This window comes from Necator americanus, chromosome V (genome assembly GCF_031761385.1).
Source record: "Necator americanus strain Aroian chromosome V, whole genome shotgun sequence".
Classification (NCBI taxonomy): Eukaryota; Metazoa; Nematoda; class Chromadorea; order Rhabditida; family Ancylostomatidae; genus Necator; species Necator americanus.
The window spans coordinates 29,607,714-29,624,538 of record NC_087375.1 but is presented as its reverse complement, the minus strand read 5'-3'; the positions used below and the strand labels follow the sequence as shown (position 1 = coordinate 29,624,538).

Below are 16,825 nucleotides of genomic sequence, written 5' to 3'. Positions count from 1 at the left end.
TTATCGTTCATTGAGTGCTAGACTTTTGTTCTTTTCATCTTTCCTCCTTCACCGCACTGCTGTGGATACAGTTAACTGTCTCGCCGGTCAGCACAGCCAGAATTATGCTTTGTAGTCGTTGCGACCAGCTGCGGTAAGCCCTTTTCCTGATAAGATTACGTCTCATTCGTCCGACTGGCACGATGAAGGTGACCTGCTTGCTGGCGCTTCTGGCGCTAGCCGTCGTCCAGGTGAGTGTGGATTCTTCTGATATCGAACTAATCATGGAAAAACCCCCCTTTTATAGGCACAATCCCGAATCAGTCGATGGGGTGCAGAGGCTCACGTGAGGTTGGTGGCACCATATTTGTATTCAGATACTTCTTAAAGAATACCGTGTTGAAGTCCTTGATGAGTTTATTCATTTATTTATTCATAAAATATTTTCAAGTTGTTCAAAATATAAAAAAAGCATAGTATGTAAGAAACAGACACAACAATGAAGCGAGACCTAAATGAACGTAGGATGAAAGTTATTTGATTATTTCCAACTCTGTCCTACTGTAACGTGCCATGATCATTACACCCTGGGAATGTGGAGAACTGCTCGGCTAAATGTCACAACACTTTTATCAGTCCATGCTTTATCAACGATTTACTGATAGACGGGGGCAGTATTCGAGAAATTTCGTCGGTGCCGATCGGGGACTCGTTGACTATCGACGCGCTCCGTTCTATTTTCGCTGAAAGCAGTTTTTGATAGGAGAGAGACGTAAAGGAGTTGGACAAAGTACATGGATGCTATCTATGCTCACAGCAACTGCTGCTAATGAACTGTAGGATACGGTATTCTCGTGCAAGGTGTTGAAGCTGTCAGAATTTGGAAAACGAAAAGGACTAGAGGAGCTACTGTCCTGCAAAATCGTGGAAAAAAACCTTTATGCATCTGTTTCGCGGAGATAAAGAAATTACTTAAAAATTTCATTTTTTGAAAAATGTCAATTAATTGCTGCTTGGAAGCTGTAGCTTTTCACTGAATAGAAGCAACAAGTTTTTCAACCGAGGTTTACCTCGGCTCTTAATTTCTCCCAAAGTTTAACGAGGTCGGATAAGAATAGCTGAGCGGTCAAGCAGAGGTGCCACGAAGTTTCGTTCGAGATCGGGCTATTAAAACTATTAAAATAGCTTAAATTATATTAAAAATCAATAAGATAGCTATTAACACTTCGACGATTTCCAAGCAAATTTTAATCAAATGAATTAGAAGCTAATTAATTGATGACTTGTAAGTTTTTAGAAGGAAAGAAAAAACAATTATTATTATTTACCTACGTTTACCTATGCGTAATTTCACGTCTATGTATCCTTCGTTTGTGAAAAATTCTGAAAAAAAAATTTCCGAAGAGATGGCTTTGAGACCTTCAATTAATTAATTTTAAAACTTTTGTTTTCTTTAAGATTCGGCGCGGGACCACTAGGCAAGAAAAAAAAAAACACCGACTCAGCTCTTTAGAGTAGACTAAATTTTGTTGGAAATTAGCAAGAGTTATCAACTTCAAACGTATGGAAATAGATGTGCTGCTTTTCAAAATTAAGCTGTGCCGGCACAAGCTGCCAGTTTGTTCTTGAAAAGGGAGAGAATCCAGAAAAAAAAGAGAAAAAATTCCCAGCATTTACGTTGTCAATTCCAATTTTACAACCTTTTCACAAAAGTCACCTTACCAACCAGCGTAGGTTTTCCGATGCGATGGGAAACATATCGCCTGAATACCTGAGAACATTTTGTTGCAGAGTGTTTGAGACTCAGACTAATTGAATTTCAGGTCAAAAAGAGAATATGAGATGCACAGTTGGCTTACGGAGGAGCAAAAAGAGGCGCTTAAAGAGGTGAGTTCATACAAACTTCATACTTCATTATTAGAAAAAAATGTTTCAGATAACTACAGAGGGAAGAGAAAATTAGTTATTTTTTTCAAATTGAACAGCACTTCTGGAAGCAAGCACTTTACCGGAAACGTTTATCAGCTCGGATGCGGCTTTTTGAAGGGTTCGAATGTGTCCAAATGCGTCCCACTTCTTCCCATTTCAATACCGTACCCTTCACTCTATCTCCGTGGTGGCTAGGAACAAAAAGGAGGCGAAGATTATCATTAAGAGTTTTTGTTGGCGCTATCTTGTATAGCAGTGAAACTGTAGAAATATTCAGGATACAAAGTCTGCACATTCCTCCCTTAAAAATCACGAAAACTGCTTTTTTTATAGAGAAAAATCAAAACAAGTACATACAGTTACACGCTAAAATTCCTAAGTCCAGTGAATTTATGATGTTCAGTTCTGCTTTCAGTATAAGAGACCATAGATCTTTCCAGTTCCGTAGTCTCATGAAAGAAAGAAAAAGTTTCGTGGAAACTGTTACACAGATATAGATAAATAATTGAAATTTCTATCAAAATGATCCACTAATCACGAGATACTTAACAAAAGGATTTTTTTTGTTATTCAGAAGAAGCTGATTTATGCGTCGAAGAATAAAGGGTCTCCAAAAACGCCTCATCTCGGACTGTTTTTCGATTTTACAATTGAAGGAAGTTTTTTCTTTGGGGAATAATATCTTTTTCGGAGCGTAACAGAAAGGCCACCTTCTTTCAAATTTTATGGGTCGATGTAGATTTCTTCTTTTCTAATTGTTATGTTCTCTTAACTATTTTCAATAACTGCTAATGTCCTTAAAGAAAATGGAGTGACATTGAGGAAAGACACACTTTACAGATATCTTATTTTGCATTAAAATGCTTTTGAAAGAATGGAAAAAAGCAAACGGGCGTTGAAAATTTTCATTAGGCAGTGAAGTTGATAAAATAGTTCATCAAATGTTCATCTGCCAGTAGTTCATCACAAATTCCCTCCTTGAAAACACCTTTTTTTCAAGAACATTTCACCCTAGGAACAAATAAATTTGTTTATCTCGTCAAAATCAATTACTTTGTGGAAAAAGGTTTTTGTTTGAAGATATGTCCTGGTTTTTGGTGTTTTGAGATATTCTGTCGTTAAATCCTGGCGGCGTTAAGTCGTTCGTTCAGCGATAAATCGTGTCAGACAAAGAACAGCTTTCATCCTTAACGCGGGGAATTCGGTAGAGCTCACCACCGTCATGGTTGAAGCATTCAGCTCCTCTTCTTTGCCGACCATGTTTCCACCGTTAACGGAATTGGAAGCTGCTTCTATGGCGGCTCAATTACTCCTTTCTCATAGAAATTCAGGAAATCTCCTTAATTCGCAAACACTAATTTTGTTCATAAGATTGTTGGCTATCTTTGGATTTTGACTTCATTCTTGTGCGGTCGCGCGGTTTATGTTCGATCCGTCTTTTTGAAAGCTTTTAAATTGGCCTTCTCAGTTGCTAAGGAATCATATAGGTCCTCGATTTCAGTTCACTTTTTAAAAGGACAATGAAAACTCAAAACGGTGGATAAGGGGACAAAAAACATGAGAAGAAGGAAACTTATCGTGGACTACTTGGTGAAATTTGAAGTGAAGCAATTTTTTTACGGTTGAAAAAAGCCCCTTTTGGAAATAGTTTTTTTGGAGCTCTAACATCGAAACTAATTCCAGAAAAAGGGTGTTTTTTGTGGTTCTCCCAGGTTTTCTGAGAAGGAGAATCCGAGACTATTTGTTACGCACCACACGTTTTAGTGCTACTTTACCTAATATTCTCATTATCCCGATCAATCCGTGGAAAATTCAATTAAGAATTGAATGTAAAATAAATTTTATAGGAATGATTTTTATTTTAGATGCATTTGTTAGCGAATTAAGAAATGTGTAAAGTGTTTTGTGTTCAAGCTCAAAGGGAAATCAGTGGAATTTCGTGACAAGGTGCTTGAGTTCTACAATCAACTTCCTCAAGAAAAACGAAAGGAATGGGATGAATTCTACAAGAAGGATTGCGTGGCATGGATTAAAGAAGTATGTTTCTTTTCAGGAACGACAGATCAGTACTAAGTTACTGTAGGAATCTATATTTATTGTGTAGGAACCACAGAATGCACCAATGACGAAAGTTACAAGCATCTTTTTGGAAATTTAAAAAATTTGCGCTCTCCAAAGATAATCGTAGCGACTTTGTAGAAATTTAATGATCGACACGAAGATGATCAGCTATCGTAACTAGTTGTTTTGGTGTTCTCCAAGACGACTGCTCAACACCGTTGCGAATAGACATTTTTTTCTCTAACTGTATTTTCCGTGGACCCACATCCCAGGAGTCTCAGCGCGATTTTCGCTCTCCTCCTATTAGTGCGAGATTTTGTTACCTGATACAGAACTCCCCTTCTCTCTCATTCTCTCTTCATGTTTCCTCCCTCTTCCTGTCGTAGCTTCTACAGTATTTATTCTGCTCATTAGTGCCAGAAATGTCTCTTCTTATCCGGAGGAATTCCGAAAATATTTCTACATTTTCACTGACGCTTCAGGTAGCCACCGAAGAAGAAATAAAGGAGTTGAAGGAGCTTAAGGAAAAGAAAGATAAGGAGACATTATTGGCGAAGGTAATTCACAAAAATATTCAATTAAAAAACGAATTCCTAAAAATTAATCTAGGTGCGCGCCTACAAAGATCGTCTTCCAGAAAAGAAGCGGAAAGGAGTAGAATTATACGAGGTAGAATCCTTCAGTGCAAATGTTTTAAAAGAGTTCCAGAAAAATCCTTTTTTGAAAACGTTGCAGGATACTTGCCTTGAGCTATACAAAGACGAACTATCACGGAAGCGGCGTGATATTGACAAGAATTTTGAAGAATTCACCAAATGGATGACCGAGGAACAGAAGAAGGAGGTAATCAGAGTGATGGTGATCAGTCAAGTCGTTGAAAACTTTCATTGACATTTCAGCCATTTTTTCTGGATTTTTGTACTTCACCGCGCGTACAGCGAATTTTTTTCTTAAGATAAATGACTTGAAAGACGCCGGGAAAACATTCGAAGAGCTCCGCGAGAAAACAGTGAAATACTTCGAGGCGTTGCCAGCCGACAAGCAGGAATCGCTGAAAGAGGAGTTCAAGGGGAAATGCAAGGTATTATCATCCTATATGGTTTTTTTTCAAAAAAAATAACTAGTAAAACCTGTAATTCTAATTTACTGCACCAATTTCAGAGTGTTGCGATGTTAAACATAACTTATCTTATAATACGCTTGAAGAAAAAATTAGTTCTCAGTGAAATATTGCATTAGGTTCGAAGGGGAGGAGGTAGTGAAGGGAGGAGAGGTGGGAGGAGGTCCTTTAAACGTCATCCGATGATTCCGGATCATTATTTCTTTTCCGTTTTGCCGTGAGTGAGTGGTTTCGAGCTTGAAGAGAACCCAGGTGAGCGTCCCCGTATCCAGACGCCTATGGATTGTTAAGGCGATACGAGCAGGACGAGGAATTCCATTACTGGCAGCCTAATGACTGTGATGATCAAGGAATCGTGGGAACCATAGGATCGACATCACATTTGGTCATTGAGATGCGTATGGAAATGACCAGTCTCTCGTTCTGAATGAAACGAGTGACCGAGTGATCGAATGAATGAATGATTGAAGAACATTGAATGAAGCGGTCTAGAACTGAATTGAGCAGATTATGGTCAAATCAAACCGATTTGAAGCTCGATGCAGTTACGCTGCCGATTGAGTTGGGGGTTGCAAGCTACTCGGACTGTAGAGGACAATGGAGCCAGCAAGGGTCCCACCTCGACCGCAACCGCTACCTTCACCGCGTCGCTTCAAGCGCTGCCGCTTACGCAACTGCACCGAGCTGCAGATAATTTTGAGTCGACTTTACAAGCGAATAAAAAGACGGTTCATGTGTTCAGAACAGTAGAGACGTTCCAATTGCTGGTGCTTTGGTTTTTCGCAAAAAATCAAAAGATATTTGGATTAATTTTCTTTTGTTCCACTTTCTCCTTATATTGGTGTGAGGAAAAAAAGTGAGGTGGGCGTGAGAAAAAATGAAGTAGGAATGACATCTGACGATTCCATTCAGTGCATTACTCCTTTTTTTGCTACTAGTACATACGTAGTACATCTTCACGCAAAAAATACTTTATAACCCGAGCATCAACTCACACCACGGCTACCAAACAGAAAAATTTGAATTTTTCGCGGAATGGGGGCATAGTGAGAGAGCCGGTGGTTAGGTAACCAAAAATAGGTCCTCGCCAATGCAATAATTGATGGAAAATGTGGCAATAGTTCTTTTTTGTGTGTACTTTTTCATTTTAGGCGTTCTTCAAGAAAATCTCAACTCCTGAAGAAATGGAAAAAATGAAAGCATTGCATGAAGCGGGTAACGATGATGAGATCCATACTTTGCTGAAGGATGTGATTGCACGTCAAAGCGGTGATGATCAAAAACTCTCCAAAAAAATGCAAATGGTGAGGAAAAAGGAGGAGTTTTTTTCGCTACTTGGTAGAATCAATAACCTCTCTAGAGCGATTCTTATGTCTATTCAGTTTTTTTTTCAGCTTTGCACCGACGTATTTGCCGTAAAAGCAAAGAGGAGACGTGATATCGATGAGAAGATCAATAGGAGATTATCGTGGATGACCTCGGATCAGAAGGAGGTGGATTTTTGTGATTGATTATGAGAAAAAGAAGAAGAGAGAGAAGAAAAAGAAAAAACAAAGAGAAAACAACATATTTAGCAATAAGAAAGTTGATTCTTTGATCGCATGGGGGAAAAAACGACATTTTTAGCGGAGTAGCAATAATTACTAGTAGATATTAGGTAGACTGTCATCCCTCTATTACACCCTGATTAAAAATCCGTACAGGTTTTAATCAAAATTGCTTTGACGCTGCGGGCATCCTTACCACCTATTTAGTTCGGATTCTCTGCCTCTATCCATAACCCTCAAAAAAAAAGGAGATTATCGTAGATGACCTCGGACCCGAAAAAAATCAATTTGATCCAATCCATCGTACTACTCACAACTACTTGATCCCAGCTTCTGGATGCACTAAGGGTCGAAAGGGGACGAACTATCGAAAGAACGTTAAGGACTTTCAACCAACGCAACAACTTTTTTTGGGAAGCAATTAGTTTATAAACAATTTTTGATTCTTCACTGACGCGCATTCTTTCCTGGAAAACTCTGAAAATCGGTAAACCACAAAAATGAGCTATTTTCTAAAGCCTCAACTAATGTAGTCATTGTTTCTCAGTTGAAAAAAAAAACTTATGGATATCTGATATCCAAATCCTTCAGGCTTCCAGAAGCGTTCGCTTCTTTCTAAGTGTACGTAGGTGGATAATGGTGATTAGTGAAGAAATTCAAACTATAACAAATATATAATTCTTCCCTAGGAGATCAAGAAGATGTACGCTTCTGGAAAGCCGCAAGCAGATATCCGAGCGAAAATCTTCGAATATCTAAGTGCCCTGGAAGGGCCGGCCGGTGTTGCTGCCAAAGAACAGACGCAGAAGGTTCGAGATGCACGGAAAATGCGTTCGAAAAAGGCGAAAAAAAAATAGGATCGTTAAGGAGTGCTATAAGTGGATGGAAGATGTGGCAACTACGGAAGAAATAGCTGCGCTGCACAAAATGCATGAGACGGATCACGATGGCTGCAAGAAAAAAGTGCGCGAGTTCATGGGTCGATTGTCCGCCGACAGAAAGGTCATTTAATGGTTTGATTCTGGAATTTGTGTGTTGTACAAAATTTTCTTTCTAGGCGGAAGTCGAGAAAAATCTTCCGTTCTGCGAAAAAGTATGGTACGGTGATCACGATCACCACGGTCATCATGGACATCATGGACGTCGTCATTTGGCGGAGAGAAGACGCCGTCATTTGCATGCGATCGACAAGTTCCTCGATTGGTTGACACCTGAGCAGAAGAACACACTTGAGGTGAATTTAACAACATGACTATACTGTAATTCGATCAATATCGTAGTATCGATCGTAGTAGTTCCGGATAGTCTGCCCAGGTTTAAGCCAATACCTACACAAATCGATAAATAGCCAACTTGTCCATAGTCACATGCTGATCCAGGAAGAAGCTACCCTTTCTGGCCACCTGGGAGGGGTTGAGAGATCCTTAGGCACTATTTTGTCGGCAAATGAGAGAGCCAGGAAAATTGGAGTAATCCTGTTTTTTTTTCTTGAAGCATACAGAAATAAGAAATAAGAAAAAGAAATAACAAAGTATGTACTTTTTATTTTACCAACGCCTATGAATAAGAATCCATCTACAGTAGGTAATCAACAGAGGAGTGAGGAAGAGGTACAAAGTCAATTAGGATGTGATCAAAACGCGCTTGGACCGAAACTGCGCACGACTGGTGCACAAACGGAGTGGCGGAATATTTAAATGTGATGTTAAAACCCAATAAAAACATTCTAAACCCACTGAAAACATAGAGAAAGACGTACGATTCAAGAAACTTACGAAAAAAAAATACCTCTCAAGATTATTAGCTAAATTTCAGCGTCCACATGATTATAGCTGGATCCAAACAATGTTTTTTGATTCACAATCTTTTTTTTTCAATTATTTCAATTACACTTAATTGGACGAGTTACAAGGCCGTTGATTGTAAAAAAAATGTATACGAATATGAGTATAATTGGCTTCTTTTTTTTCTAAAATCTGGAATAAAATCTTTAAAGCGCATTCGATAGGAATAAAAATAGAAATTTTTTAACGTCTCATTTGATCAAAAATACCTTTTCTCAGCTCTTCTAATACCACTGCTAGAGACCCACCGCAACGTTACCACCGTAGCTGTGCTTTGAATTTGAATTTGAAAGAAAAATCTTCGAATTTAAGGACATTGAGAAAAGCGGGAAGCATTTTGACGAAGTGGTCGCTAAAGTCAAGGAGTTCTATGGTGCACTCCCCGAGGAAAAGAAGGCAGAACTGAAAACCAACTTTAAGGTATACATTTTGTAATTTTTATTCAAAAGTATGAAAGATGAAAAAAGTCCGAGTTTTTCCAGTCGCAATGCTCTGCTCGGGTGAAAGAAGTGGCAACTCCGGAAGAGATGGAAAGCATCAAACAAATGCACGAATCGAAGAATCATGCCGATTTGAAGAAGAAGCTGTCCGAGCTTGAGAATAGGTTGACTGAAGAGCAGAAGCATACGGTGGAGCATGTACGCGAAGTGTGCTTTGGAGTATGGGAGTTGGAGGTTAGCGAGTTATATGCTACTACCATAAGTTTCCAGAAAAATCTCGAACTTTCCAGAACACTCGCAGGAGACGAGATCATCACGAACACCACATCGACGAAGATATGGAGAAGTACTTGACGTGGTTAACAGCAGAACAGAAGGAAAAAGTGAAGGAAACGTTCGAGAAGGACCGTGAAGCAGCTTACAAAATGATTATGGAAATGTTCGAATCATCCAGCGGCGAAGTGAAATCGAAAGCAACCGAAGAGCTCAAATCTGCATGTAAACATTACGGAAGAGATATCCTCGGCGACAAAAACGCGGACCTCATCAAAGAGATGAGGGAAACCGGTGCCACAAATGAAGCTATTATGAAAAAAATCGAAGAAATGATCGCCGAGATGACGGACGATGATCGAAAGATGAAGGCGGGACATCTAACGGCTGGATGCAAAAAAATCTACGGGGCAGGAAGAACTCGTCGAGATCATCACCATCATACTCTCGAAGAGGCGTTCGAGAAGTATCTGACCTGGTTGAATGACGAACAGAAGGAGGAGCTGAAGTCGTTGAAGGAAAGTGGTGACAAGGAAGGGATCTACAAAAAGATCCTGGAGTATTTTGATGGCACCTCCGGAGAGACGAAAGTAAAAGCTGCTGAGGAGTTGCAGGCGGCATGCAAGCACTACATCAAGGATTTCCTTGGTGACGAAAAAGCAGCGGAATTCCGGCAAATGAAGGAAAGCGGTGTGTCGGTCAGTGAGATTGCGAAGAAAGTGGAAGAAGCGATAGAGGCGATCACTGACGATGCGCTGAAGTCGAAGGCACAAAAAGCTTCGATCGCTTGCAAGCGTGTGTTTGATGTGCCAAAACGCCTCAGGAGGGATCACCATGAGCACTCTTTCGAGGAGGCGATGGAGAAGTACTTGTCGTGGCTGACTGACGACCAGAAGATCGAAATGAAATCACTCCACGATGCTGGTGACAAAACCACAATGTACGAGAAGATCATGGAGATGTTCGAGGCAGCAACTGGTGAAACGAAGGAAAAGGCGGCTAAGGAACTGAAAGGTGCTTGCAAACACTACGTTAAGGACCTCATTGGTGATGAGAATGCAGAGAAAATTCGTGAGATGAAGGAGAGCGGTGCTTCGAATGACGAGATCGCCACCAAGGTTGAAGAGATGATCGAAGAAATTGCTGATGATGAGAAAAAATCACGAGCATTGAAAGCGTCAACGTACTGCAGAAAGATCTACTCCGCCAGCAGTCGCATGCGACGGGATCACCACGACCACGAACACAACATCGAGGAAGCTATGGAGAAGTACTTGTCGTGGTTGACTGAGGACCAAAAAGCAGACGTTAAAAAAGTGTTCGAGGCGGAGGGACGTCCGGCTGTGTATAAGAAAGTGTTGGAGTGGTACGAGTCAGCTGAGGGCGACGTTAAGGAGAAGGCCACCACAGAGTTGAAAGCTGCCTGCAAACACTACGTCAAAGATCACATAGGAGAGGAACAAGCTGAGAAACTGAAGGAAATGAAGGATAGTGGAGCCACAAAAGAAGAGATTGCGGCGAAAGTGGACGAGTTCATCGCTTCTATTACGGATGAGAAGAAGAAGGAGCAGGCCACGAGAGCTTCTGTTGCGTGCAAGAAGATCTACGGCGTTAAGGCTAGCCGTATGCGACGAGATTACCATGATCATAAGCACAGTCTGGAAGAAGCTATGGAGAAGTGGCTGACATGGCTCAACGAGGATCAGAAAGCAGAACTGAAGAAGATCTCTGACGCTGAAGGTCGTGAAGCTGTGTACAACAAAATTATGGAATATTTTGATGAGTCCAGCGGTGAAAAGAAGGAAAAAGCTGCCTTCGAACTAAAAGCCGCCTGCAGACACTACATTACAGACGCTATCGGCCAAGAGAATGCGGAAAAAATCAAGGAAATGAAAGAGAAGGATTTCCCACACAAGGAAATTGCGGACAAAGTAAGGGAGTTTATTGAAGCTATTTCTGACACGAAAAAGAAGGAGGAAGCGCTTCGTGCAGCAAAAGGCTGCGAGAAAGTTTACGGTGTCGTTCAGCGGATGAAGAGGGACCATCACGACCACGAACACAGTCTGAAAGAAGCTATGGAGAACTATTTGACGTGGTTGAGCGAGGATCAGAAGGGTGAGGTGAAAAAATTGTTCGAAGACGAAGGGCGTTCAGCTGCGTACAAAAAAGTAATGGAATATTTTGAATCTGCCAGCGGTGATGTTAAAGAAAAAGCCGCTACTGAACTGAAAGCTGCTTGCAAGCACTACGTCAAGGATTACATCGGAGAGGAGAATACTAATAAGATCAAGGAAATGAAGGAGAGTGGAGCAAGTAATGAGGCCATCGCCACTAAAATCGAAGAGTTTATCGCAGCAATCACGGACGAGGAGAAAAAAGCACGAGCGCTGAAGATGTCTGCAGGTTGTAAGAAGATCTACGGCGTGGCTCGTCGTATGAGAAGGGACCATCACCACAATCTGGAAGAAGCTATGCAAAAATATCTTACATGGATGAATGACGAGCAAAAGACTGAGTTCAAGAAGACTCTGGAAGGTGGAGATCGTCTAGCTGCGTACAAGAAGGTGTTCGAATACTTCGAGACTACCACTGGTGAGTCGAGAACAAAAGCGGCCGCAGAGTTGAAATCCGCTTGTAAGCACTACGTCAAGGATTTGATAGGAGAGGAGAAGGCTGCCAGGATAAGGCATCTGAAGGAGAGCGGTGCCACCAACGAAGCGATTGCTCAAGAACTTGACGCGATCATCTCTCTGATACCGAACGAGAAGAAACGAATGGAAGCACAACACGCTGCGGGGGACTGCAAGAGGATCTACGGCCTGGTGCATCGTAGGCGAAGGGACCATCATGAACCGAAGCTGGAGGAGGCGTTAGGAAAATATTTGACTTGGCTCAATGATGACCAGAAAAATGAACTGAAACAGTTGAAGGAGAAGGGGGATCGTGAAGCGATTTACAAGAAGATTATGGAGTATTTCGAGTCGGCTACCGGTGATGTTAAGGAGAAGGCGACCGAAGAGCTGAAAAGTGGATGCAAACACTATATAATTGCTTTCCTGGGTAAGGAGAAAGCCGACGAGCTGAAGGCGATGAAAGATTCTGGTGCATCTCAAGAAGAAATGGCGAAAAAAGTCGATGAAGCCATAGAAGCCATCGCTGATGAAGAGAAGAAGGCGAAGGCGAAGAAGGCGGCGGTTTCATGTCGTAAGATCTACGGTGTGACGAAGGCGCGTCGTCATCTCGGTGACAGATATCGTCGCTACATTTAACACGATAATTTCCTCAACTTCTAAGTATGTGAAATCATGATGAGTTTATTTATGTTTGTACTGTTGGATAGATAAACAATAAATAAGTATTAGGTGCTGTTTATTTCGAACTTAGCACTGCTCCTTCCCATTTCTCTTCTTAACTCGATAATTGAAGTCCATTGATTGTTAGTGAAGTCAGCGATTCTTTGTTCCTTCACAGTAAATATTTAGTCCCATCCTTGTTTTACACCTTCATGGAGAGAACTCCGTGATGAAATTGGTAGAAAACTAGCCAAGTGTTACTTTCTATGAATAGGACAACTTTCCACTTCCAGGAATAAATACTTTCCACTTTATCTCAATACTGATTGATTGAATATTAAATGATAAACTTCGCTTCAATCGTCGTCATCGCTGAAAAAAATGCACAGTAAAAATGCAGTTAAAAGCAACACAGTAGAAAATTGGTACACGTTATTTTAGTCAACGTATTTTCCAATGACACGTTCTGGAAGAGGCATCTGAGAAGATATGTTACAAAAAATCCGACTTTCCAGGCTCTCACGAGACGCCGCCGAAATAAAGTGTGTTCCCGATCTTGGCTCTTACTTAAATTTGACAATCGACAAGTATTTTCAAATATTTCTTGTAACTTCTTCTCACCTTTCTGTTAATTTGGCAATACCGCTGCGGTAAAACAAAGTCGGTCTCGAAGCGATCCATTCGTCGACCCATTTTTTCTCCTTCAATCTTCTTCTACCACCGTAGTACTCCCTGCTGGTCTCACCAAATAATACCTGAAGACTGTGTATGCTTCGTTCTGGGTGCATGGTTGATACTTGTTCTGGATCTATCCATGACGACTGTCAAGATCGATCGATCGATCGATCCACCCATAACGGATTGTCATATTAGATCCACTTCTTATCACCATTCATAATATACCACAGAAAATGCTTCTGCTTTGCAAGCGAGAAACAAAGAAACAACGACGTTCAAAATGGACAACCGTGGACACTTCGAATGGCAGCCATTTTGCTTCCCATCTGATCTTTCCCAAAGCATGTAACTGTATGGAAACAGTAACATTTCGGTAATCTCCAGTTTGACTGCAAGTTATTTTAGCGTTTGAGATGAGTTTACGCCGAGTAATGCTCGGATTTCACTGTTCTTGAATTTTTTTTTTCGGCTGGCTGATGCGTTTTTCAGCATTAACATCACAATTACCAGTTTCAAACGAATAAATAAATAATCAAACAATTATAATAAAAATCAAAAAAGTAACAATAACAAGTAATAATTGATTTTTAAATAATAACCCTGCTCTACAGTTCGAATACAATGGAGCTTGATCGTTACGTACTCTCACAAGAACCTGATTGAGCCTCCGGAACTGATTTTTCAAATCAAACTGCAGAAAAAGTAAATATCGAAAATGCCAAATTTTTAACGATCCATTTTAGTGTGCGTAAACGATGAGTAAATCGCTAAACACTCAAGTAACTAAATAACTAATCAAATAACTAGTAAATAATTGTAGGATAATGTCAAAACCGTCAATTATGACAATCTTCAGCAATAGTTATACTTATTTACTCACACTTACTACCAATGATGTTATTGATCGAAATTAAGTTTACCAACTAAGACCTGCATGAGACAGCAGTTCAAAAACGTTCAAAATGGTTCAAAAACGCTCCAGTGCCAACCAAGTTTCCATCATCAATGGATTGGTACCAGACTTCTCTGGGAGGATAAAAACACTGACTTGATGTATCGGAGGCCACCTGCATGCCACTAGATGGGCCACTAGGCGTTCACATATCACAACGATTGCGAATTACAGTGAATCGCATTGGCGGATCCCAAGTGGATTGGTACTCTGGAAACTTTTTTTTTAAGACTTTTTAGGCTTTTGTTGGTCTGCTAACCGATAATGTCCACGCGGAATGGATTGATTTCAAAAGGGCAGAGCTAAATTGTTTTTATTAACATCAATAGAAATGTAAATGATAACAAAAATATACGAGAAATACACAAAGAAGAGCATAAGTAACTCATAATGAGTCTCATAAATGCATGATTTGTTAGAAAATCAGGATGTTAGCGTTTCTATGTGTTAGTGCTACAGATAACTCGCAATCGTCTTCGGAATCGCTTGAGACCGATAAATCAAATCCGTTTAGTTTCCACGTTCATGAAGGGACTATTGTACAAAGTTATAAATGGAGACAGTAACTAATAAAATAAAAAAATAGAAGTAAAAAATAAATAAATAATAAAATTAAAAAATAGAAACTAAAATAAAATAATAATAATAAAGATCATACACATTTCCCACTCGCTCTATTTTATGTCGCTTTTATCGAGAATTCACCTCTTCATCAAGGTCTTCCAGCTTAGAACAAACATTGATTCGGATTCGTACATTAGCTTTGACAATCTTTTTTTCTTCTAATTTCAACGCACCTAAGGTAGACTAACATGAAGTTAAAATAACAAAAAAAAACATGAACACAATAACATATTAGGGTGTTCGGAAAGTGTCTGCCGAAAATTTCGCAGTAGCGCAGATTTTTTGAGATGTTCTGGAAGTTCCCGTTTTAAATATATTATATAAGGACACTATCGCTTGTATACACATAACATATCTGGCTCCCTCTTCACTGCTTTTTTCATCCTATAATGGCCGAACATTCCACCCATTTTCGACACGTACTCCTTTGCAAGTTCGAATCTGGCCACTCCGCTGGTGAAGCCCATCGAAACTTAAGTCAAGTATTCGGCACTGAAGCCCCTTCCGAGCGGTCTGTGCGCGCCTGGTTCCAAGCGTTTCAAAGCCGGAAATAAGAAACTCGAAGATGAGCCTCGCTCTGGTCGACCGACTGCAATATCGTTCGACGAACTAAAGAATCTGGCGGAGCAGCATCCATATGAAGGTGTGCGGTATTTTGCTGCCAGACTTGGCTGTTCGCTGTCCACCGTGAGCAATGGACTGCGATCTGTCGGAATGGTGAAAAAGCTCGTTCAGTGGCTCCCACATGCATTGAGCGACGGCAACCGCCAAAGACGCCTAAACATCTGCACTCAGCTGCTCTCCAGAAGCCGCAAATTCGACTGGCTGGACACCATTGTCACCGGAGATGAAAAATGGTTCCTCTACGTGAACCACACCCTCAAAAGTGCGTGGTGCGCTAGCGATGAAGTGCCGGATCCTTTCGTGAAAGGTGGAATCCATGAGAAGAAGGTCATGCTGAGCGTCTGGTGGGGAGTTCATCGAATCTACCATTTCGAACTGCTGCCGTACAACATGACAGTTACTGCCGAGGTCTACTGCGCCCAACTGCAAAGGGTGGCCGACAAGATCCGCAAGGAGCACCCGAAGCTCGATAACATTCGCCTGCTGCACGATAGCGCGCGTTCTCACATTGCGAAGAAGACTTCCCAGAAAATTCAGGAGCTCGGGTGGAAAGTTCTACTGCACCTACCATACAACCCGGACCTGGCCCCGGGCGACTATCACCTCTTCCGATCGCTTCAGCATCACCTGGAAGAGAAGCGCTACGATGATCGTGACCTCGAAAATGACCTTCGGGCTTCCCTCCAAGTCGCCGGAGCTCTGCGCCAAAGGAATCCGTGATCTTGTGAGAAGTTGGTAGAAGGTTGTTGATGTTGATAGAGATTATTTCGTCGAATAATAGAATGTTGTTAAAAAGATGTTGTTTTGATGTTTTTCCGTATTTTGGCAGATACTTTCCAAACACCCTAATAATAAGCACAAGAATTCACCCTACATTGGTTAGTTTTGTAAGACATTTCTGATATTTCTGTGGAAATTCCACTAACATGGAAGTGTTTGATCAATTCTCTTTCTCTCCCTGAAATTGTACGCACGAATTCGGTTGAAACGTAACTCAGATATAAAAAGTGGTTTTCGACTGCTGCATTGCATTGAAATGTGAACATTCATGAGGTTTATGGATTGCAAGGGAAATGCCATTAAATTGACAAATAGACTGGTCTGAGTGAGGTGCATGTAGGTATCTTAAACAACTCACACTATGTACTTGATTCCGCTAAGAAAATTAACATTGACCACGAGGGCATTCGATGAAAAGTTCAATTAGCTGCAGCAGTTTATTTGGTTTTTTTTCCAGAAGAGGAAATGTTCCCTTTCTTTTAGGATAAGTTTTTCGAGTGTACTGGTCTTGATAAGTGGATTAATTTTAAACCTACACTATCACCGGAGCGGCAATCAGATTCTTTTATCGCTATTTTCTGATGGGCTCCTCGTTTTTTTTTTTCTTTTTTTGAATAAAAGAGAATCGCCTCAGGTGAACCAGCACCTGCATTTTATTAATAGCCTAAAATTGAAGGAAAT

The 16,825-nt window shown here is 40.7% G+C and overlaps 2 protein-coding genes across 4 annotated transcripts; both read left to right on the top strand.

The window, feature by feature from the left end:
• Nucleotides 1–182: 182 nt before the first annotated feature.
• RB195_015613 (uncharacterized protein) lies at nt 183–16,084 on the top strand (the record flags this gene model as incomplete). Of its 3 annotated transcripts, XM_064206404.1 has the most annotated exons (17): nt 183–230; nt 287–330; nt 1,803–1,866; nt 3,823–3,945; nt 4,452–4,526; nt 4,579–4,638; nt 4,705–4,812; nt 4,925–5,050; nt 6,241–6,393; nt 6,484–6,582; nt 7,326–7,445; nt 7,504–7,638; nt 7,694–7,870; nt 8,793–8,900; nt 8,963–9,154; nt 9,211–12,436; nt 15,219–16,084. In XM_064206404.1, the coding sequence occupies 17 exons, from the start codon at nt 183–185 to the stop codon at nt 16,082–16,084; spliced, it is 5,724 nt and encodes a 1,907-aa protein (XP_064062284.1). The 3 variants fall into 3 exon arrangements, with proteins under 3 accessions (XP_064062284.1, XP_064062283.1, XP_064062286.1); XM_064206405.1 differs by lacking the exon at nt 7,326–7,445; XM_064206403.1 differs by lacking the exon at nt 15,219–16,084 and having other exon boundaries at nt 9,211–12,462.
• On the top strand, nt 15,455–16,084 carry RB195_015612 (uncharacterized protein; the record flags this gene model as incomplete). The annotated part of the gene is made up of 1 exon (XM_064206402.1): nt 15,455–16,084. One exon carries the CDS (start codon nt 15,455–15,457, stop codon nt 16,082–16,084), a length of 630 nt encoding a protein of 209 aa, XP_064062285.1.
• Nucleotides 16,085–16,825: the final 741 nt, after the last annotated feature.